This window comes from Saccopteryx bilineata, chromosome 3, assembly GCF_036850765.1.
Source record: "Saccopteryx bilineata isolate mSacBil1 chromosome 3, mSacBil1_pri_phased_curated, whole genome shotgun sequence".
In the NCBI taxonomy this organism is placed as follows: domain Eukaryota; kingdom Metazoa; phylum Chordata; class Mammalia; order Chiroptera; family Emballonuridae; genus Saccopteryx; species Saccopteryx bilineata.
The window spans coordinates 253,637,634-253,662,174 of record NC_089492.1 but is presented as its reverse complement, the minus strand read 5'-3'; the positions used below and the strand labels follow the sequence as shown (position 1 = coordinate 253,662,174).

Below are 24,541 nucleotides of genomic sequence, written 5' to 3'. Positions count from 1 at the left end.
GGGAAACACAGTACCTCCTCTAGGCTAAAACCATAACAACAATTGGCATCTTTTCTTAGGTGAAATGATGACTGAGGCTATTAAGACTAAAGAAAATATTTTCTTTTCCTAAAGGGCAGAAGCATCAACAGTTTGTATCATTAATCATAAAATATTTAGGAGGCTGTAATCCAAACCCTATCACATGAGGTCCAAGTGTTGATTGGCCCTGTAATTCAAACACATATCACTCTCCTTTGGCTAAATGTTTTACCAGTGACTGGGTATTTGGAAAAAAAATATTTTCTGGAAGTTCCCACCTTTTTGATCCCACATACCTCTGCTTTTGTGATGTAAATAGAGAACGAGTGAGGTGATTACACAAATTGAAGACATGATTATTAATATGCCCACTAGTATAGGAGCTCTCAATTTTCTGGAGCAATCTGAAAAGAAGAGATAAACAATCACCGATTATTGGTGGGGAGGTATTTTAGATTGGGGAAAAATGCACCAAGAAAGCAAGAGCTATATTTTAATGTCATCCTTCTGTATTCATTGATAATAAGACTAATAAAAGTAAAAACAGAATAGGACCAAAACATTGGTTTAAGAATCAAAAGGACCTTAAGTTTCTAAAATCTTAGAGCTAAAGTTTCTGGCAACTAGAACAAGAAGCAGAGCTGTTCTAGGATGTGTCAGGCTTTTGGCTGAGCTAAACAGGTTTGGAAAAAAGGAACTCATTTCTTTTCCTCCATCCAGCATACCCATCAGTGTGCCTTATCAGAGAGCATGACACATTTATCACTTTACCCAGGTGTGAAAGAGGCCAGGAGAAGGGTAGTTCTAGAGAGCTCTGACCACCTAAAAGTCTCTTGAATCAAAGGGTCATTAAGCAACATATTATTTAAAATCTTATTAAGTACATATTATATTGTCCTGTGGCTATTAAGTCTTTCCATGAAAATCTTCTATGGTGTGGGGGCTCACTACTGCAAGCAGTTTCCATTCTTCTGCCAGAGAGTTCTAGACAGTTTCACTTTGTGGGTAAATTGTAGCATACTAGGACCCATGAGCATTATTGTGGCATAAGAAGTCCCTCATTTCTGTCCTTCCCCCCTCCCTTAAACAACAAAATATAGCACCCACTCACAAAAGAAGTGCTTCTGTGAGAGTTGTGAGACACAGGACCATATACCAAGGTAACTAGGAGGAGTCTTGCTCACCTGAGCATCTGGTAATAGGCAGGCAGTCTTTGGTACAGACTCTGGAACATACAGAAGACTGTACACTGGATCTCACTTTATTCTGCTGTAGTTCTGAAACACACGTAAAACATTGACTTAAATCATTATCTACCTAAGGGAGAGCCTTGTAGAAATCCAGGTGTCTTGAGCACTCCATTAGAGTGTTCCAGCACTCCACTGGAGCAAAAAGTATATAAGTGTGGATGCATTGGAAAGGGTAAGAAGACCAGCCTTACCTTTTCCCAAGGATGCACAGTTTAAGACTAAATGAGATGGCTATAGTTTCTCCCTTAGGGATGAGAGAGCCAGCAGTAAATACCTGTCTTCTCCAGCTATGCAGGAGATTCCAAAGAGACTCCTTCAGTGTGGTGGTTACGGGGGGGGGAGAGGGGAAAGGGAGAGGGAAAGGGGGAGGGGGAGGGGCACAAAGAAAACTAGATAGAAGGTGACAGAGGACAATCGACTTTGGGTGGTGGGTATGCAACATAATTGAATGACAAGATAACCTGGACATGTTATCTTTGAATATATGTATCCTGATTTATTGATGTCGACCCATTAAAAAAATAAAATTATTTAAAAAAAAACAAAAACAAAACAAAAAAAAAACAAAGAGACTCATTCATCTCTCAGCATATCCAGTGTATCCACCAGTGGGGGAAAGGAAACAGACTAGGAGACTACACATAAGATTTAAGGAGGGCATTAATAGGATATGGTTCTTGCTGACTGCATTCTGGATTTCATCAAGAAGATTGCCTATGAGCTAAGGGGAAAACCTGACTGAGGGATCCCTCAAAATTGGCCTGCTGGCATGCCCAGCACACCACAAGCCAAATCCACACCTCCCTGAACTTTGTGGCTGGCTCCCTCTTTCTGCTCTGGAGAACAACAGTGAGAGCAAGTGCTGGTATACAGGGAGCAAGAGCAGAAAGCAGGCCAGGGTGTGCAGGCAAGGGAGAACTGCATTGCCACCCTTAGGGAAAAAAGAGGGACTGAGAGCAGCCTGGTGTGTTGTAACATCCAAAAAACACACGCTAGCTGAGGGATTCTGCCATATATGGTGTAAAGCCAGAAGCCACGGCCAGGGCCACCATCAGAGCAGCCCAGCCCATGCAGGTTCGCATTGGATTCGGACAGTTGGTAAAGAAACAACGGAGCCAAAAACTGATGGGCTGTCATCTTTAATTCTAGCTTGCACCCAGCGGGCAAGTAAAAATACACACTGGGCTCCAAAACCCACTCACATTTAGTGCTCACAAAGCTACTGACTTATCCGAGTTTCCTAGAATCAAAGGTTTCTAGCTCACCAGCCTTATTCTCCTCAGTTCCCCATCTCCTTCCTTATCCCAGATACAAACTCTGCACCAACTCTCTTCTCACTCAGCACTCCGCCATCTTGGCTGCTTCTCCTGGCCACATGGCCTCTTTCTGCTCTGCTCTGCTCCCTCTGCTCTCTCATGCTAATCATCTCAGGAACCAAGAGAGCAAGCTCCCGCTCCGTCCCCATTTTATAATGTAGAAATCCAAACTCTTAATCCAATATACAAAATAGGGAAGTCTCTAATACAAAGACACTTCTCTGAGGCATGATTGGATTGTACCACCCCACATCAAAACGGGTGGGAAAGGCCTAATCCCAAAACCAAGCCCCAGGCTACAAGGATTCTACCTGCCCACAGAGACACACATTAATATCACCTGGGCGAGGGCCTCTTCGTGGACAGCGCCGTCTTTAACAAAGTGAGCATAATATATTTTATCTGCCCAACATATGGTTACAAGGTCTGAGAGAGCCTCAGAATCTATAACAGCTGCAATCGTATATTTGAGGAGGGGCTAATATCCAAACTATACAATGAATTTATACAACTCAGCACAAAAAATAAATTCAATTTTTAAAGTGGACAGAAGATATGAGTAAATGTTTTTTTCTGAATAAGACATACAGATGGTCAACAAGTACATAAAAAGATGCTCAACATCACTGATCAACAGGAAAATTCAAATCAAAACCACTATGAGATATTGCTTTATACCTGTTAGAATGGCTATTGTTGAGAAGACAAGAAATAACAAGTGTTGGCCAGAATGTGTAGAAAAGGGAAAGCATGCCCAGTGTTAGTGAGAATGTACATTGGTGTGGCCACTATTGTAAACAGTATGAAAGATCCTTAAATATTAAAACTAGACCTACCATTCTAGCAATTCAACTCTGGGTACTGTCATGTGCTATTAAGGACATTTAATCAACAATAGACAACATATATGATGGTGGTCTCATAAGATTATAATGGATCCAAAAATCTCTATCTCCTAGTAAAGTCTTAGCCATCATAATAGAGTAGCACAATGCATCACATGAATATTTATCGTTGTGTTTCAGTTGCCAACATTATTCAGGCGTGTAACATGCTGTACAAATTTGTAGCCTAGGAGCTGTTGGGTACAGAATTTGTTGTCCCCAAAATATGTCTATTTGCTATAAGAATTATTTTAGGTTTGTTAATTTTAAGAAACTGCAGACATGAGAAAAGCTCTGAAAACCAAGTAAAAGTTAATAAATTTACATTGTAAGGGAAATCTCCATTTGTACGGTGTCTTTATAGTTGTACCAGGAAGAGGATGATGACCTTGTCTCTAGAAACTTTTATCAAGGTCTGTCTCTGGAAACTCGTATCAGTGCAGAAGAAAATTACTTAAATAAGCATGACTGTTAATGTAGGTAGATAACTAGACATTGATGGGGAAAGGGAGTTGGAAATTCTGCTCCAACAGGAAGCTATAGCATTTATAATTTTGAATGGGGGGTGGTGGGAGTGGGGGCAGATGGCTTAACTAAAGAGATTAATACTCCCTTTCCTGTTCAAGGAGGAAGAACTGCTTTTCCCAGCTTTCCAAGGTGTGGGGGAAGGTGCTGCTGGGAGGTGCTTCTGTGCTTCCTCTTTGAAGCAGGCACAGTGAAAGCCAAAATGGCAGCCATAAGCCCTGTCAGTCTAGACTAGAAGATGATTCTGATTGGTTAGTGGCAGGAACCAATGTAAACTGCAAAATTTTAAAAAAACAGATTGGTTGATGTTGGTCAAATAAGTTTGTAAATATTATATATATGTTTGCTCCCTTATAGTTTGCATTGGGTGTGGGGGACAGGCTGTATGCAGGCAAGGTCATTATTGCCTAAGGCTTAGTTTTAAGACTAAGCCTTTCCCACCCTAAGTGACTTTGTATCAGAGACTTCCTTGTTTGTATATTGTATTAAAGTGTTGATTTTTACACTATTAAATAGGGCAGACCGGGAGCTTGCTCTGTCTCGGTTCCTGAGATTAGTATTAGAGAGGGGAGCAGAGAAAGGCTATGTGGGGGAGAGGAGAAGCAGCCAAGATGGCGGAATGCTGAAGGAGAAGCCAGTTTGTGCAGAGTTTGTGTAGAGAGAAGGTGATGGGGAACAGAGGTGAATAAGGCTGGTGAGCTAGAAACTTTGATTCTAGGAAACTCGGATGAGTCAGTGGCTTTGGGAGCCCTGAATGGAAAGGGAAGTGTTTTCACACTGTGTGTATTACCTGCCGGGTGCAAGCTAGGATTAAAGATAATGGACCATAAGTACTTGGCTCTGTTGTTTCATTACCGTCTGTCCGAATCAAATGCAAATGTGCATGGGCCAGGCGGCTGTGATGGTGGCCGTGGCTACTGGCTTTACAGTTGACTTAAGAAAAATATAGTTCTTCTCAGCCCAAAAAATATAAACAGAGGCTTAACAATGATCCAGCCTTTTCTCAGCCTTTCTGCTTGTAGACAAGTGCTTACTTTGTTTGCTCCCAATGCTGAGTGGCCTGGCAGCCACCTGCAGACTGGGAGCCACATGTTCTCCCAAATACAGGCTTTGAGCAGCACCTGGACTAAACTAAACTTTGATATGGACTAAACTATAATGCAGAATATCTGAACTTTGGTCTTTATACTGTTCTCAATGATGACAAGACTGGATATTTTCCCTGGGTAGGACAAATGGAAATGAGACACTGGAAACCTGTGGGCAGCCTCCTATTTCAACCCTAAAAAAATCTTACTGCAAAAGTCTAATCTTCTCCAAATGCAGGTCCTGTGCAATGTTTTTCTGTGACTCCATAGAAGAATTACAATTCCACATGCAACATAACAGCCTTACACTTGTGTACTGTGCATTTCTGGTGACTCCATATAACTGACTTCTCCAACCCAACATCTTCTTTAGCCCTCAACTGAATATAGTATGTAAGGTGCCAGTTTTTGCCATGTTGGTGAGTTACTTAGTTTTCCTGGGTCTCTTCCATGTATATAGGAGATATATACATACTTGTTGTTAAACTTTGGTTTGTTTTTTTTTATGTTAATCTGTTATCCATGTTATTAAACTTTGGTTTTTCTTATGTTAATCTGTTTTTGTTGTTTTGTATTATGGTGATGTCTCAGCCAAGAACCCAGGAAGGTGGAAGGAAACTTATTTTTTTCTTCCCTATAGAGCAATAGACTATAGCAGATATCCTATGTGTATAGAAGGCTATACCATCTAGGTTTGTGAAAGTACACTCTGTAATATTTGCACAATGATGAAATTGCCTAAAGATGTATTTCTCAAAATGTATCTCTGTCATTAAGTAATGACTATAATTTATTTGAATAAAATAAAAAACTAACTTAAAAATATATGCATCTTCATATTTATTGCAGCATTATTTATAATAGCCGAGATACAGACATAACTTAAATTTCCATTAATGAATGAATGGATAAAGAAAATCTGCATGCACACACCCATACACTCACACACACAATGGAATGTTATGAGGCTATGAAAAAGAATAAAATCTTGATATTTGTGTCAACATAGATGGACCTTGAGAGTATTATGTTAAGTGAAATAATTCAGAAAGAGAAAGACAAATACTGTATGATTTCACTTACATATGGAATCTTAAAAAAAATTTTAAAAGCAACAAGCTTATAGATTGAGAGAACAGATTGGTGATGGGCAGAGGGAGAGCATGGGGGATGAGCAAAATGGGTGATGGGATTTAAAAAATATCAAATTTCAGTTAGAAAATAAATTTGTCATGGGAATATAATATACAGACTGGCAACTATAGTTAATAATACTGCATTGCGTATTTAAAATTTGGTAAGAGAGAATGTAAAGTTCTTATTATAAGAAAAAGTTCTGTAACTATAGTGATGAATGTTAACTAAACTTATTTCAGCTTTAGCTCCCTCATCGCCTTTTATATCTCCCACCCTTCAAACGTACTTACCTTGCAATCTATTATGTAGATCAACACTGGGCACCATGATGAAGATCACCAGCAGAGCCAGAATTATGCTCAGGGTCAGCAACCAAATAACGTTCCATGGAAACAATTGATCTGAAATGCAGAGCCCTAAATCTTACCACTTAGGAATCTTGGAGTGTTTGGAGCCACCAAACCAGGAATGATGATTCACCCAAAGCACCTTTCCATTCAAGACCCCATGACCCTGGGAGATTAGACCTAAACCAGTTTGGGGAGGCAGTTATAACTGGGTGGTTGAAAAATGAAAAAAGGAAAAAAGGTCTGGAGTGGGTTTGAGCCAGTTGTGAGTAAAGATGAGTAAAGAAACACCCCCACACACACACCGCCAACTCTATTTTTTTTTATCCACTCTATCTCATGTTCTTCCTGACTAAAGGGGAAGAGGCAGAGCTAGTGTTTTCCCACCAAGCCTCAGACCCAAATCAGTCCTTCAGTCCTTTTGCTTAAGCAATCAATATACATGCAGTCCTGAATTCTCCAGTATATTCACTGGGTCTGGCATTATGCTTCAGAATACATTTAGAGACATAAATACATGTAAACTTTCCTCTTTTTCTATTCTATGCACAAACTGTTTTTATTTTTTCTTTTGTGACAGAGACAGAGAGAAACAGAGAGAGGGACAGATTGGGACAGACAGACAGGAAGGGAGAGAGATGAGAAGCATCAATTATTTGCTTTCGCATATGTGCTTTGACCAGGGGGCTATAGCACAGCAAGTAACCCCTTACTCAAGCCAGCGGCCTTGGGCTCAAGCTGGTGAGCCTTGCTTAAACCAGTTGAGCCCGCACTCAAGCAGGTGACCTTAGTGTTTCGAACTTGGGTCCTCCGCATCCCAGTCCGATTCTCTATCCACTGTGTCACTGTCGCTCTATCCACTGTGCCACTGCCTAGCCATGCCACAAGCTGCTTCTTTTACTCTTTACTAGCCATTGTGTATGGCCAAATGTTCTTCTGGGGTTTGGGGTGGGAAAACCTAGAGAAACAAAGGGAACTCTCTGCATCCTTATATATATATTAGGTATATTTGATACCTAATAAATTCCATATTCTCTTAAAAATGACTTGTACATACTGGGCATGGAAACCTATCATTTTATTTGGTAATCTTATATCTTTCTTCTTAGAAAAATCTCTATTTAACCTAGAACATACAATTATGTATAAGGAAGTAAACAGAAGAAGTTACTAGAGAGCTAATCACAAATTCTGCTCCTCACAATTTTAATTATGTTTGGTGGGCAGAAGCCAGGATTGAGCTGGTGAAATTCAGGGGACTGAGAACTTCATGATTTTGGAGCCAACTTTATGTCCAGATGAGCTGCAACCCAGTGAGCTGAAAAATAGCTTTGTCAGCTCACAAGTTAGACAGGGACAGAGTGCTAAGTGAGACTGAATTTTGAATATGATCTTTTCATTATCATAAGTTTTTAATATTATCCATGTTTTCTAATGTTCAGTGAATAAAAAATAAGATCTCCCTCAGATGTTTCTATTTTCCAGAACTTTAACTTGATCTCCAGAGTTTGTGTTAATTACATTTCTTTTAATATATGTTTTTTAAAAGTGCATATCTACTTGTAATGTCTACATGTTAACTCAGGAAATATGTCTTTTATTACTTACTGAAGTTGTAAATAAGTTAAAGATTTTATCCATTTTTCTTTTTGGTTTCTACATATATATTCTGCTATGAACTCTTGCAGGCAAAGGGTAGGTAGGTAGTTTAGCTTGACCAGGTGGTAGAGCAGTGGATAGAGCATTCACCTGGGATGCTGAGGTCCTAGGTTTGAAACCTCAAGGTCACCTAGAAATGATCCTATGGTCACACAGAGCAGATAAAGGCAATAATGCTAAGTAGAAAAGTGCAAGTTGGGTAGAGAGATAGGGGATCCTAGTTATTGTGGGCAGATTACATTTTTTAAATTGCCTTTTTAATGTAGTCTTTATGAAATAAGTGAGAGCTAAGTATAGCCTTGAAAGAGACAATGAAATTTAGTAGAATTAGAACATTCTTGGAAAAGGGAGCAATTAGAGCAAAGACTCCTACAGTAGGAGTCAGTTTGGCTTGGTTGTGGAACAGCAAAGAGGTCTGTGTGACTAGACTAGACTAAAGTGGATAAAGGAGAATATTAGGGGATGAGGTCAGATAGGTTATGGGAGCACAGATAATGCAGGACATTGAGGGACATTTTACTCTGAATAAAATGAAACCATTGCATGGTTTTAAACAAAAGGTGATGTTGTATGTCTCATGTTTTAAATGGGTTCTCCTAGTTATGTGTTGAGAATATATCATAGTGGACAAGAGTAGAAATAGGGAGAACTTTTCAGATGCTATTGCCAATATCCAGACCATGAGTAATGGTGTCTCAGACTTGGATGGCAGCAATTAAGTGGTGAAGAATGGTGAGGCTCATTTTAAAGGTAGAGCTAAGATTATCTTTAGACAGATGTGATATAGCGTATGAGAGAAAGATAAAAGTCAAGGATGGCTGCAAGGATTTTGTTCTTTAAATTGAGAATATGAAGTGTGATTGGGAAGGCAGTAAATTTCACAGGATAGGAAGTGATTAGGTGCTTAGTGTTTGATGTGTGTGATTTGGGATATTTATTAGACTTCCACATTGAGATGTCAAGTTTAGAGATGATTCTAGAGTTTGGGAGATAAGTCTGGGTCAGAGCTCTCATTTGGGGAAGTGTTGTCATATTGATAGTATTTAAATCCATATGATGGAATTAAGACACAAGAGAAAATACTCAAAGACTAACTAATCCTTGGGGAACTCCTATATCAAAAAGGCAGAAATAGCCCTGGCCGGTTGGCTCAGTGGTAGAGCGTCGGCCTGGCGTGCGGGGGACCCGGGTTTGATTCCCGGCCAGGGCACATAGGAGAAGTGCCCATTTGCTTCTCCACCCCCACCCTTCCTTCCTCTCTGTCTCTCTCTTCCCCTCCTGCAGCCAAGGCTCCATTGGAGCAAAGATGGCCTGGGCGCGGGGATGGCTCCTTGGCCTCTGCCCCAGGCGCTAGAGTGGCTCTGGTCACAGCAGAGCGACACCCCAGAGGGGCAGAGCATCGCCCCCTGGTGGGCAAAGCGTCGCCCCTGGTGGGCGTGCCGGGTGAATCCCGGTCGGGTGCATGTGGGAGTCTGTCTGACTATCTCTCCCCGTTTCCAGCTTCAGAAAAATACAAAAAAAAAAAAAAGGCAGAAATAGGGAAGTGACATCAGAGAAATGGCACCGTAAGGAGTGATACCAATAAATCTTCCCCAAAATTCAACAAGATCTTCAACCAGAGACAGAAAAATCTATCCTTGGAGCCTCCAGCAGTTCCACACTAAATACAAAGGTGTGATTGAGTGAAAAGTTGACTAAATATATAATCAACCCCGAAGGAAATAAGACAAAGGAAGAAACACTCTGCCTTCCTCACTAACCTAAATAAGGGCTGCTTTCACTGGGAACTGGGAGTATAGGAACTGAGGTGGGCATAGGGTGTGAATAGTACCAGGCTGTGGCACAAACGCCCAAACCAGGCTGTGGCATGGACATCCAAGCCTAGGAAAAACTGTGCTTGTGGCAACACAGTCAACATAAGCTAATGCTCGCGCCAAATCCAGACAAAGAAAAACAAGTGGGGCAGCCATCCGCCCCAATCTCCTGGTCGGTGCGTGCAGATAGTGGGCGAGAGATTCCTCCTAGAGCCCCGGGAGTGGGTGCCTGTGTTACTGGACAGAGGGGCAGAGTCAGCGGCCTTTGTGTGGGCCAAAATCGGAGTCTCGGGGTCACCCCTGTGCCCTGAAAAGCGGCACGCGGGGAGTGAGCGGGAGTGAAATTCCCTACGCTCATACTTTTTCGTGCGGGTGGGGCACCTCACCCGGAGTGAGAGGCAGCCGGCGTGATATCCTGGTCAGCGAGCATGGAGATTGGGCGAGAGATTCCCCCAGGAGTGGGCGCCCGTGTAACCGGACAGAGGGGCAGAGTCAGAGGCCTTTGCATGGGCTCTGACCGGAGTCTCGGGGGTCGCCCCTGCGCCCTGAAGAGCAGCATGCAAAAGCAAAATTCCTTATGCTTGAACTTCTCCAGGTGGGTGGGGTGCCTCACCCAGCCATACAAGCTAACACACCCATAAAGGATTAGTTTACCCACAGTCTGCTCACCTCCCAACTGACCTATGGAACCCTAACTGACAAGATCTCTCTCAGGTCAGCGATCTAAGACAAGAGGGGAGATATTTTTTAGTACCTCTTGTTATGCTATGCATATAGGGGTGGAGGCAACCTCTGATTGGCAGAGCTTGCATACTCAGGGCTATATGTTAAAAAGAGGGATTTGGGCCTGACCTGTGGTGGTGCAGTGGATAAAGCGTCAACCTGGAAATGCTGAGGTCGCCGGTTCGAAACCCTGGGCTTGCCTGGTCAAGGTACATATGGGAGTTGATGCTTCCAGCTCCTCCCCCCTGTCTCTCTCCTCTCTCTCTCTCTCTCTCTCTCTCTCTCCCTCTCTCTCTCCTCTCTAAAATGAATAAATAAATAAAATAAAATAAAAAGAGGGATTTGGCAGCTTGTAAGTCCTCCTGCTTTGCAAACAGTGACTAGGGCACCTTCTACCCAGCCAAAACAGGTTACAAAGTGCCAAAAGCCTGGGGAAAAGGGCCCCACAGAGCACTGAGGCATTCGGGACATGCCTAGAGGCGCATAGAAAGGCACCTTAAAAACAACTGGCTCCCAGCCCCACCTGATTATGGAGCGGCCCTGACTGACAGAGCCTTACCCAGAACCCTGCGCTGAGTGGGAATAGAGTGGGGATTTTCCAGCTCTTTGAGCCTCTTACTCTCCAGGAAGAGGCAGCAGCAACCCCATAGCTGGATCATCAGGCTGCTAATTCAGGAAGAAAAGAATAGGAGAGAGGCTCCGGGAAAATGGACTCTCTCACTGTCAGAGCCTATAAATGCTAATGAGCCTCAACTGCCAACGAGACTGAAGCCCAATATATGACATCGCCATAGAGACTTATCAACTGCAAACCTCTACCTAAACGTGCCACAGGGGCAGAACCCGGGGTACAGAGTCACTGACCAGGAAGAGGGAGAGAAAAGAAAGATCAAGAAGATAACCTCTCAAAATCAAGAATAACCCACAGACTTTATAACCTATCCCATTTTATTATATTTGTTCGTTTGTTTCTCTTATTTTCTTGTCTTGATTATTTTCTTCCTTTTCCAATTTGGTTGTTTAATTCTCTGTCGGTCTTACTCTCTCTTCTCCTTGAACTATACTACCCATAAGTGTTATATCTCCCATTATCTTTTCTTTCTTCTTCCTTTCTCTCTATGAGGGTTGCACTCCAAAACCCTTAACTCTCTCTCTCTCTCTCTCTCCTTTTGTTCTTTTTTCTTTATTTTGTGTTTTCCTCTTTCTTTTTTTTTTCCTCTCTATATTTGTTTTTTCTTTTCTCCTTTACTTTTCCTCTAATTCAATCCTCAATCACGAACAAATTAATTTATCTGGGACTCAAATTTTTCTTTGTGGTGCTTTGGGGTTTTTTTACTTTGCTTTTTTAACTCACTAGCAGTGCTCCGAACCCTGGCTCTCCATTTTATCTAGTTTTTGCTCCACTAAATACAATAGTAATTTTTTAATTTTTTCCATTTTTCCTGTTTTCCTCTTATTCCTCCCATTATATCTCTTAGTTAACCATCACCTAAAAGCAAATCATTTTATTCTTGACCCAAATTTTTTCCTTTTTTGCATTTTGTGGGTCAATACCCCCCCTTTTTTGCCCGTTTATCACTTCTCCCCAACTCAGGCCCTCCATTATAGGTAGTTTTTGTACTATTTAGCACAATATAATTCACAGTTCACCACAAGATTTTCTCAAGAAGGAGGGGAGAGGAGAGGAGTGGGGAAAAAAAGGAAATTATAATTTTTTAAAAACTTTTTATTCTTTATTAATTTTCATTAATACTATCAACAAAACCACCCTCAGATGCCATTAAGAAAAAGAAAATCAAATACCATGGATACAAAAGACAGAGAGGTAGCACAGATAGATGAGGAAAAATTTATGGAGAAAAAATTTAATATATTGGAAACCTTGGAGCTAAATGACAGAGAATTTAAAATAGAAATCCTAAAAATACTCAGAGATATACAAGAAAACACAGAAAGGCAATTTAGGGAGCTCAGAAAACAACTCAATGAACACAAAGAATATATGACCAAGGAAATTGAAACTATAAAAACAAATCAAACAGAGATAAAAAAAACCCTCAATTTATAAGCTGAAAAACAAGGTAACAAGCTTAGCTAATAGAACAGGCCAGAGAGAATGTAGGATTAGTGAAATAGAAGACAAGCAACTTGAGTCACAACAGATAGAAGAAGAAAGAGACTCAAAAATTAAAAAAAAAAATGAGGGCCCTGGCTGGTTGGCTCAGTGGTAGAGCATTGGCCTGGTGTGCAGGAGTCCTGGGTTTGATTCCCAGCCAGGGCACACAGGAGAAGTGCCCATCTGCTTCTCCACCCCTCTCCCTCTCCTTCCTCTCTGTCTCTCTCTTCCCCTCCCACAGCCGAGGCTCCATTGGAGCAAAGATGGCCCGGGCACTGAGGATAGCTCTGTGGCCTCTGCCTCAGGCACTACAATGACACTGGATGCAACAGAGTGACACCCCAGAGGGGAAGAGCATCACTGCCTGGTGGGCATGCTGGGTGGATCCCAATCAGGTGCATGTGGGAGTCTGACTGCCTCCCCATTTCCAGCTTTGGAAAAATGCAAAAATATATAAAATAAAATAAATTAAATAAATAAATAAATAATTTTTAAAAAGATGAGAAAGGCCTACAGGAATTGTCTGACTCTATCAAAAAGAATAACATAAGAATAATAGGTATATCAGAGGGAAAAGAGAGAGAAAATGGAATGAAGAACATATTTAAACAAATGATAGATGAGAACTTCCCAAGCCTGTGGAAAGAACTAAAGCCTCAAATTCAAGAAGCAAACAGAACACCGAGTTTTCTTAAACCCAAAAATCCTACTCCAAGGCATGTCATAATGAAATTGGCACAAACCAACAACAAGGAAAAAATTTTCAAGGCAGCCAGGGAAAAGAAGAATATAACATATAAAGGAAGGCCCATTAGATTATCATCAGATTTCTCAACAGAAACTCTACAAGCTAGAAGAGAGTGGACCCCAGTATTTAAAGTCCTGAAAGAGAGAAACTTTCTGCCACGAATACCATACCCATCAAAGCTATCCTTCAAATATGAAGGAGAAATAAAAAAAAATTTCACAGATACAGAAAAGATGAGGGAATTTATCATCAGAAAACCCCCACTCCAGGAATTACTAAAGGGAGTTTTCCAACCAGATACAAAGAACAAAACAAAAGAAAACCACAAGTAAAAGCTCCACCAAGAAAACAATAAAACCAAATTTAAACTGTGACAACAAAAACAAACAAAAAAAAGGGGGGAGAGGACAGAAATTAACAGTAGCAAAGGACAATGGAATACAGAAGTACTCACAAGATAGTGCATTACAATGAACAGGGTAGAAACCCTTTTCATTAATGGTAACCACCCTTGAAAAAACCACCACAGAAGCACATGATTTAAAAAAGATAGCAACAGAGGAAAGAAGTATGGAATACAACCAAACAAAAACAAAGGCTGGAAAAACAAAAGAGAAGAATCAAACAAGACACAAAACTGACAAAAAGCAATGTATAAAATGGCAATAGGGAACCAACAAGTGTCAATAATTACACTAAATGTAAATGGATTAAACTCACCAATAAAAAGGCACAGAGTAGCAGAATGGATTAAAAAAGAAAATCCAACTGTATGTTGGCTACAAGAAACTCATCTAAGCAACAAGGATAAAAACAAATTCAAAGTGAAAGGCTGGAAAACAATACTCCAAGCAAATAACATCCAAAAAAAAGCAGGCATAGCAATACTCATATCTGATAATGCCGACTACAAGACACCAAAAGTACTCAGAGACAAAAATGGCCATTTCATAATGATTAAGGGGACACTGAATTAAGAAGACATAACAATTCTTAATATACATGCATCAAACCAAGGAGCACCAAAATATATAAGACAGCTATTTATTGACCTTAAAACAAAAATTGACAAAAATACAATCATACCTGGAGATCTCAATACACTGCTGACAGCTCTAGATCGGTCATCCAAACAGAGAATCAATAAAGATATATTGGCCTTAAACAAAACACTAGAGCACCTGGATATGATAGTCATCTACAAGACATTTCATCCCAAAGTGACAGAGTATACATTTTTCTCCAGTGTACATGGATCATTCTCAAGAATTGACCATATGTTGGGCCAGTAAAACAACATCAGCAAAGTCAGAAAAATTGATGTTGTACCAAATATATTTTCTGATCATAAAGCCTTGAAACTAGAACTCAACTGCAAAAAAGAGGGAAAAAAACCCATAAAAATGTGGAAACTAAACAACATACTTTTAAAAAATGAATGGGTCAAAGAAGAAATAAGCGCAGAGATCAAAAGATATATATAGACAAATGAAAATGACAATACGACATATCAGAATCTATGGGATGCAGCAAAAGCAGTGATAAGAGGGAAGTTCATACAACTTCAGGCCTATATGAACAAACAAGAGAGAGCCCAAGTGAACCACTTAACTTCACACCTTAAAGAACTGGAGAAAGAAGAACAAAGACAACCCAACACCAGCCGAAGAAAGGAGATAATAAAAATCAGAGCAGAAATAAATGAAATAGAGAACAGAAAAACTAAATAATAGAACAAGGAGCTGGTTCTTTGAAAAGATCAACAAAATTGACAAACCCTTGGCAAGACTTACCAAGGAAAAAAGAGAAAGGACTCATATAAACAAAATCCAAAATGAAAGAGGAGAAATTACCATGGATATTATAGATATACAAAGAATTATTGTAGAATACTATGAAAAATAGTATTCTACAATACTATAGAATACTATACTTTATGCCACTAAATTCAACAATCTAGAAGAAATGGATATATTCCTAGAACAATACAACCTTCCTAGATTGAGTCAAGAAGCAGCAGAAAGTCTAAACAGACCTATTAGTAGGCAAGAAATAGAAAAAACTATTAAAAACCTCCCCCAAAATAAAAGTCCATGCCCAGACAGTTATACTAGTGAATTCTATCAAACATTCAAAGAACACTTGGTTCCTATTCTATTCAGTCTTCCAAAAAATTGAAGAAGAAGCAATACTTCCAAACACATTTTATGAGGCCAACATAACCCTCATACCAAAACCGGCCAAGGACAGCACAAAAAGAAAACTACAGGCCAATATCTCTAATGAATACAAATGCTAAAATACTAAACAAAATACTGGCAAATCAAATACAACAACATATTAAAAAAATAATACATCACGATTAAGTGGGATTTATTCCAGAATCACAAGGATGGTTCAACATATGTAAAACAGTTAACATAATACACCATATCAACAAAACAAAGAACAAAAACCACATGATCTTATCAATAGATGCAGAAAAGTCATTCGATAAAATACAACACAATTTTATGTTTAAGACTCTCAACAAAATGGGTATAGAAGGAAAATATCTCAACATGATAAAGGCCATAGATGATAAACCATCAGCTAACATTGTATTAAATGGCACAAAACTGAAGGCTTTCCCCCTTAAATCAAAAACAAGACAGGGTTGTCCACTCTCTCCACTCTTATTTAATTGTTGCTAGAGGTTCTAGCCAGAGCAATCAGACAAGACAAAGAAATAAAAGACATCCATATCGGAAAAGAAGAAGTAAAGGTATCACTTTTTGCTGATGACATGATCGTATACATCAAAAACCCCAAAGAATATACAAAAAGACTACTAGAAACAATAAGCCAATACTGTAAGGTCACAGGATACAAAATTAACATACAAAAGTCCATAGCCTTTCTATATGCCAACAATGAAACATTTGAGAATGAACAAAAAAATAATCCCCTTCACGATGCAATAAAAAAAATAAAATACCTAGGAATGAAGATAACAGAGAATGTAAAAGACCTATATAATGAAAACTGCAAAGCATTGTCAAGGGAAATCGAAAAAGATACAATGAGATGGAAGAATATTCCTTGTTTTTGGATAGGAAGAATAAATATAATTAAGAAGGCCATATTACCCAAAGCAATATACAAATTTAATGCAATTCCCATCAAAATTCCAACTACATTTTTTAAAGAAATGGAACAAAAAATCATCAGATTTATATGGAACTATAAAAAATCCCGAATAGCCAAAGCAATCCTAAAGAAAAAGAATGAAGCTGGGGGCATTACAATATCTGACTTCAAACTGTATTATAGAGCCATGACAATCAAAACAGCATGGTATTAGCAGAAAAATAGACACTCAGACCAATGGAACAGAATAGAAAGTCCAGAAATAAAACCACATACATATGGTCAAATAATTTTTGATAAAGAGACCAACAACACACAATGGAGAAAAGAAAGCCTCTTCAACAAATGGTGCTGGGAAAACTGGAAAGCTACATGCAAAAGAATGAAACTTGACTACAGTTTGTCCCCTTGTACTAAAATTAATTCAAAATGGATCAAAGACCTAAATATAAGACCTGAAACAATAAAGTACATAGAAGAAGACATAGGTTCTAAACTCATGGACCTTGGTTTTAAAGAGCATTTTATGAATTTGACTCCAAAGGCAAGGGAAGTGAAATGAAGGCAAAAATAAATGAATGGACTACATCAGACTAAGAAGTTTTTGCTCAGCAAGAGAAACTGACAACAAAATAAACAGATAGCCAACTAAATGGGAAATGATCTTTTCAAACAACAGCTGAGATAAGGGCCTAATATCCAAAATATACAAAGAACTCATAAAACTCAACAACAAACAAACAAACAATCTAATAAAAAATGGGAAGAGGACATGAACAGACACTTCTCCCAGGAAGAAATACAAATGGCCAACAGATATATGAAAAGATACTCATCTTCATTAGTTATTAGAGAAATGCAAATCAAAACTACAATGAGATACCACTTGACACCTGTTAGATTAGCTATTATTAACAAGACAGGTAATAGCAAATGTTGAGAGGTTGTGGAGAAAAAGGGACCCTCATTCACTGTTGGTGGGAATGTAAAGTAGTACAGCCATTATAGAAGAAAGTATGGTGGTTCCTCAAAAAACTGAAAATAGAACTACCTTATGATCCAGCAATCCCTCTACTGGGTATATACCCCCAAAACTCAGAAACATTGATACACATGCAGCCCCATGTTCATTGCAGCATTGTTCACAGTGGCCAAGACATGAAAACAACCAAAAAGCCCTTCAATAGAAGACTGGATAAAGAAGATGTGGCACATATACACTATGGAATACTACTCAGCCATACGAAATGATGACATTAGATCATTTATAACAAAATAGTGGGATCTTGATAACATTATTCGGAGTGAAATAAGTAAATCAGAAAAAAACAAGAACTGCATTATTCCATACATAGGTGGGACATAAAAATGAGACTAAGAGACATTGACAAGAGTGTGGTGGTTACGGGGGGGCAGGGAGTGGGAAAGAGGAGGGGGAGGGGCACAAAGAAAACTAGATAGAAGGTGACGAAGGACAATCTGACTTTGGGTGATTGGTATGCAACATAATTGATCGACAAGATAACTGGACATGTTTTCTTTGAACATATGTACCCTGATTCATTGATGTTACCCTAGTAAAATTAATAAATAAATAAAAGGCAGAGATAAAAGATAAAGTACAGAAGAGGATAAGAAAGAAAATGAGCAAGATGATATATAAAACCAAGAGAATGTAATATCCTAGAAACCAAGTGAAGAAAAGTATATTAATTTTTCTCTTTAGTTTATAAATTTTATGACAATGGTCATTGTTTGAAGAATAAACACACAGCTCTCACCTGCTAAGACAATGTTTGTCCTTTCCTCTTGACCAGTTAGAGGGTTTCGAAGGTGGCATGTGATATTCCCATGGGAGCTTTGTTTAAGGAGAAGGGTCATCTTCATGTTGAACAATTTGTTTGTACCCTGTAAATGGGATGTTGATACAGGTGGAATGATCTCTCCTCTGCTGTCTCTCCATTCCATTTGAGGCTGTGGGAACCAACCTTCTGAGTTACATTCCACCAATACACCTTTGGTATTAGGAGGATGCACAAGAATCTGTATTTCTAAACTTGTAGCTGGTTGGAAAGAAAGGGGAAAAGTAGTGTTTGTAGGTGAAAAAAAGGGGGAAACAGAATATAAAGAAAGTTCCCTTCCCCCACTCTAATCACTATTCCATTAAATAGGCTGATAACCAAGCACTGTGGGCCTGATTTTCACTACAAACCACAGACTAAACCAGACTGAGAAGCTATACAAACAAGTTAGGGGAGAAAATGTCTATTTGTTCCATTTATTAACTCAATAGAATATATGCACCCCTATGTTCATTGCAGCGTTATTTATAATAACCAAGATCTGGAAACAGCCCTAGTGCCCATCAATAGATGAGTTAATAAAAAAGCTGTGGTGTATTTACACAGTGGAACTGCTCAGCTGTAAATAAGGACACTATGCTTTTTGTGGCAGCATGAATGAACCTAGAAATTATTATGCTAAGTGAAATGTCATTCAGAGAAAGAAAAATACCATATAATCTCACTTCTATGTGGAATTTAATGACAAAATAAACTAACAAACAACATAGAAACTGAAGCATAGATACACAGAACACACTGACAGCTGTCAGAGGGGAGAGGGTTTAGGGGGCTGGATAAAAAGAGGTGAAGGACTTAAGCACATACACACATATCCATATATACACAAAACTCATAGACACAGACAATAGTGTGGTGATAGCCAGAAGGAGAGGTTGTGGGGGCCAGATGGAAATGAGCAAAGGGGGGATAAATGGGGACAAAAAGAGACTTTCGTTTGGGTGATGAGTGCACGATTGTGTATGCAGATGATGTTTGAGTTGTACACTTAAAACCTGTATGGTTTTATGAACCAATGTCATCCCAATAAATTCAATTAAAAATAAATTAAGAAAAGTATATTGGTTATTTCCTAAATCTAGGAGACTGGGCTATGTCTATGAATATAATAATGAACAAGAACAGTCAAGACCTCAGTCCTCTTGAATTTATAACCTAATGTTTTTCTTATATCTTCATCATTACTCATGTCTGAACTGCCCTAAGTTCTAAGTAACAAATAATAAAATGTGTTTGCAACTTTAATTAAATTCTATATGTACATTTTTGTATATAATAGGTATGTACATGAAATAGAAAATACAATTCTATAAAAATAAAGCAGTACATTTCAGTTTAGAGAATATAGACTAGTTTTTGAAAAATGTTAGGACATTGCCTGGGACATAAGACTTGACTAAATGTGTGGGTAAAGAAAGAATAATAAAGATTTAAAGTGTTATGCCAGAGCAGCTCTTCCAATAAAAGTTTCTGCAATGATTGGAATATTTGATATTTGTTCTGTCTGACACAATAGCTATTTGCTACATGAGACTATTAAGCACCGGAGATTTGATCAGTGAGACTGAGGATTGATTTTTAAGTTTATTTATTGATAATTTAAATATCAATTTAGCCTGACCAGGCAGTGGTTCAGTGAATAGAGTGTTGGTCTGGGACACTGAGGATCCAGGTTCAAAACCCTGAGGTCGCTGGCTTCAGCCCAAAGGTCACTGGTTTGAAGCCCAAGGTCACTAACTTGATCCCAAAGTCACTGGCTTGAGCAAGGGGTCACTGGCTCAGCTGGACCCCCGCCCCAGTCAAGACACGTATGAGAAGCAATTAATGAACAACTAAAGTAAATGAGTTGATGTTTCTCATCTCTCTCCCTTCCCTTCTCTCTCTTTCATGTGTGGGCATACGCTAAAAAAAAAAAAAATATTATTAGGGAGACTATTGACTATTATAAAGATTTAGGTAGTTTACAAAATCAGGTTTCACTAGCATGTTGTCGGAAATAATTTTTTAAATAGTAATAAATCCTGAAAGGATTCTGTTGATAGTTTACAGATCTAACAGTGTATGGGGACATAGAAAAATAGTTCTTGCTGATAAAGGTAATGTGTGCAGACACAATTTGCACTTTTTCTTTTTTTTTTACAGAGACAGAGAGAGAGTCAGAGAGAGGGATAGATAGGGACAGACAGATGGGAATAGAGAGAGATGAGAAGTATCAATCATCAGTTTTTTGTTGTGACACCTTAGTTGTTCATTGATTGCTTTCTCATATGTACCTTGACCGTGGGGCTGCAGCAGACTGAGTAACCCCTTGCTTAAGCCAGCGACCTTGGGTCCAAGCTGGTGAGCTTTTGCTCAAACAAGATGAGCCCGCGCTCAAGCTGGCGACCTCGGAGTCTCAAACCTGGGTCTTCCGCATCCCAGTCCGGTACTCTTATGCATTGCGCCACCACCTGGTCAGGCCACAATTTGCATTCTTAATCCTGCACTCTTCCCTGTTCAAAGACTGGGAATGCATGAATTAGAACTTGTTAACCTAACCATGAATATAATATGAAAATAGAAATATTGAGAACTTTCCTAATATTCAGCTTCAGATGAGTTGAGAATCATGGGTGCATAAACACCTCAAAGGCATTCATCCTTACCTGTGACCTTGACTTCTATGACGGCTTCCTCATAGAAATCACCATCTCTGAAGAAGCAATGGTACTGCCCATCATCATCAACGCTGACATTGAAGATTCTGAGGGTCACTTTACCCTCTCCAATAGCTTCTTTCAGGAACTCTGTCCGCTCCACATACCTGGAAATAGTTTCTCCATACAGGTCTTTACCATTATTGTATAGGTGAACAGGTTGTGTGTAGCGATCTTTGAACCAGCGTATCTCCATGTGTTCTGCAGTTTGTGGTGGGGACAGCTGACAGCTGAGCTCAACTACTCCACCCAGTGGAGCCAAGATTGGTCCCTGTAAGCTAGTCACTGTAAACCATCCTGGGAAGGGAGATGATAACAGAATACTGAGAGGATGAGCCAAATGGCACCTTGTATTTGAATCACCATATATCTATATATAATATAGATATGTATATGTATATATATATACACACACACATATATGTATATAGATATATGTATGTATATAAATAATTATTCACACAGCCTTTCTAATAAATATATATATAATTACACAAACATATACAGACACGTCATTTCACATCTTTCAGTGAGGTGTTGCAGGCCATTCTGCCATATTTATATATTGTACTAATATGCATATATATATATATTTCTGTTCCTAATAATTTCACATTTATTTTCTAACTTGACTTAATAAGAATAATATGTGTTCCCACTTTTTTAGGTATCAATGGGTTCTAAACATCCCCTACAAATATCACCTATAGGACTGCCTAACTATTTTAGTATCTTGTCAGAGATTGCCGATAGGGTGTGTCAGTAAAGTCATGGTGCCTTTTTGACCAGTCACAGGAAAGCAACAAAAGATGATAGAAATGTGAAATCTGCACCAAATAAAAGGAAAACTCTCCCAGTTTCATACCTATTCAGTGCAGTTCGATGTGACTCATGCACAGATTTTTTAGGGCTCCTTAGGTAGCTATCCCGTATAGCCTCTACAGACTCATTACTGACTGATGGCCTACCAGAACAGGGTTTCTCCACCAAACTGCCAGTTTACTTCAACTGCTTATCCCACCTAGTAATGTTATTTCTATGTGGTGGCACTTCATTATAAACATGCCGATATTCACATTGCACTTTGGTCATGGATTCGAATTTAGCAAGCCACAGAACACTCTGAACTTTCCTCTGTACCGTTCACATCTCGACTGGCATGGCCATGGGCTGCTCCGCTGTATACACGGTGTTACATCATCATCTGTGCATGCACACATGCTGTCACATCATCCTACAGAAACTGGAAGAGTTTTCCTTTTATTTGGTGCAGATTTCACATTTCTAGCATCTTTTGTTGCTTTCCTGTGACTGGTCAAAAGTGCACCATGACTTCATGGACACACTGTATTTTCTTTTTCTTTGATTCTCTTTAAATAAACTCAAGATGAAAATGAGAGGAAAATAGGAAAACGGAGACCAGTTAGAGAGTGTTCCACTAGTCTTAACAAAGAACTCTATAATCTAAGTGCTTAATCAGATAATATAGGCTCACTGATCTTCTCAGGCAAATAGAGTCTTCTCCAAAAAATATTTGTGTGTGATCTTTCCCTTGTTCTTCCTCTCAGCCTCAGGCCAATTGCCAACCATTCTTGCTTAGACAGCAGAAATCCACACTGACCCTGACACTTGAAAGATTTCTCTTCTTATCTCCTTAGAATTTAAAAATATTCTCTATGGGTGTATTTTTTAATTAAAAAATTATTTCTCTGTATCTCTCAAATATCACTCTAATAGACTATGTAGGGGGGACTTCTACACAATCTAGATTATTTTCTCTCACACTGTTGGTGGAGTGTTTTTTAATATTTGGACTCAAAGATGGGTAAACATTGCTCAGTCATTATATATGAGTTTATAACAAACTTCAAAATGAATTTGTTAGCTTTTTTCCCTTACAGCAGAACGCCACATACCATTCAACTCATTGAAAGAGAAAATAAAACTTGGGTGTATGTTAAATCTTTATGTGTTGAGAAACAAAATATATTTGTTTATTCATGTATGTATTTCAACTTAATTTATTTGTAAATATGCAGTATTATAGATTCATATGGAAAGATTTTAAATACAGAAGTATTTAAATAAGAAAATAAACGTGTCTCAAATTTGCATGACAAAGAAATATACTTCACATCCAGACACAAGTCATCCAGTAATAGAGTAAGAAAAGAAATGAAAGATCAGACATGGTTAAAAATGCAATAGCAATTATTGATAAAATATATTAAAGCACTTACAATATGCATGACAATATTTTAAGCCTGAGAATATTAAATAAATGAAAAACAATATACAATTTTCATGAATGAGAAAAATTAATCTCTTAAAAGTTTCAAATCTCCCTCCCTCAATAAAATATAAGTTCACTATACTTCCAAAATCTCAACAATTTTTTTTTCATAAAAATTGACAAGATGCATATCAATGTGAATGAGTAATGGTTGAAGGAGTGTCAAAACACAACTGAAGAAGAGAAGAAAGAGAATGTACATGAATGAAAAAGATGGAGTTAAAATAAAAATGGAGGAGAAAATATAATGGAGGTTAAACCATTTTAAAAACCGTTGATATAAATAGAACCTTTCTAATTAGGATTATTGATATAAGGTATTACATCACAATTTTTCTAAAAATAAAGTTGAGCAATTTGGAGATCAGTACAATAATAAGAATTGGTAAATATTATTTTAAACAAGTTACTGACTGTGATTTAATAATATTTTATTCATAGTTTTAAATTTATACTCATAAGTGAAATTTACCTATTTTTAAGCATTATTTTTCCAGATTGTGATATCTAGATTAATGGTCATTGTTACATCATTTAAAATTCTTTCTATTTTTCTTTATTCTTTTGAGTTCCTCACAAGGCATGGAAATTAGTTCTGTAAAATTTTGAAAATGAGAAAAAATATAACTAAATTCAAAGCTTGTTTTTAGATAGTTCTTTAATATTTTTTCCACTTTACTAACTTAAATGACCATTGACATAGAATGGTTTTCTATATTTTGAGCTAACTTTTGTAAATATTTGTTGTTTTTAGAAAAAACTGTTTAATTTACTCACATTACCCAGCTTTATAAAACACCTTTATACTGATCATTTATAATTAGTTCCCTGAGACTATATCAATTTAATCTTTTTTATTGAAGATAAATTGTTTTATTTTTCTGAAAATAGCCTAATTTTGCACTTGAATGATAGTTTATCAAATTGTTTCTT

General features: G+C 38.3%; 1 protein-coding gene across 1 annotated transcript in view; it reads right to left on the bottom strand.

Annotated features, from left to right (window-relative positions):
- The window catches only part of LOC136330032 (selection and upkeep of intraepithelial T-cells protein 1-like), a 76,214-nt gene that overhangs the window by 37,906 nt on the left and 13,767 nt on the right, over positions 1-24,541 (bottom strand). The window contains exons 3-7 of the mRNA XM_066266552.1: positions 21,265-21,612; positions 18,539-18,820; positions 6,512-6,622; positions 1,206-1,298; positions 318-425 (exon numbers count right to left, since the gene is read on the bottom strand). Coding sequence (XP_066122649.1) covers positions 318-425; positions 1,206-1,298; positions 6,512-6,622; positions 18,539-18,820; positions 21,265-21,612 — 942 coding nt within the window. The remainder of the gene's footprint in view (positions 1-317; positions 426-1,205; positions 1,299-6,511; positions 6,623-18,538; positions 18,821-21,264; positions 21,613-24,541) is intronic.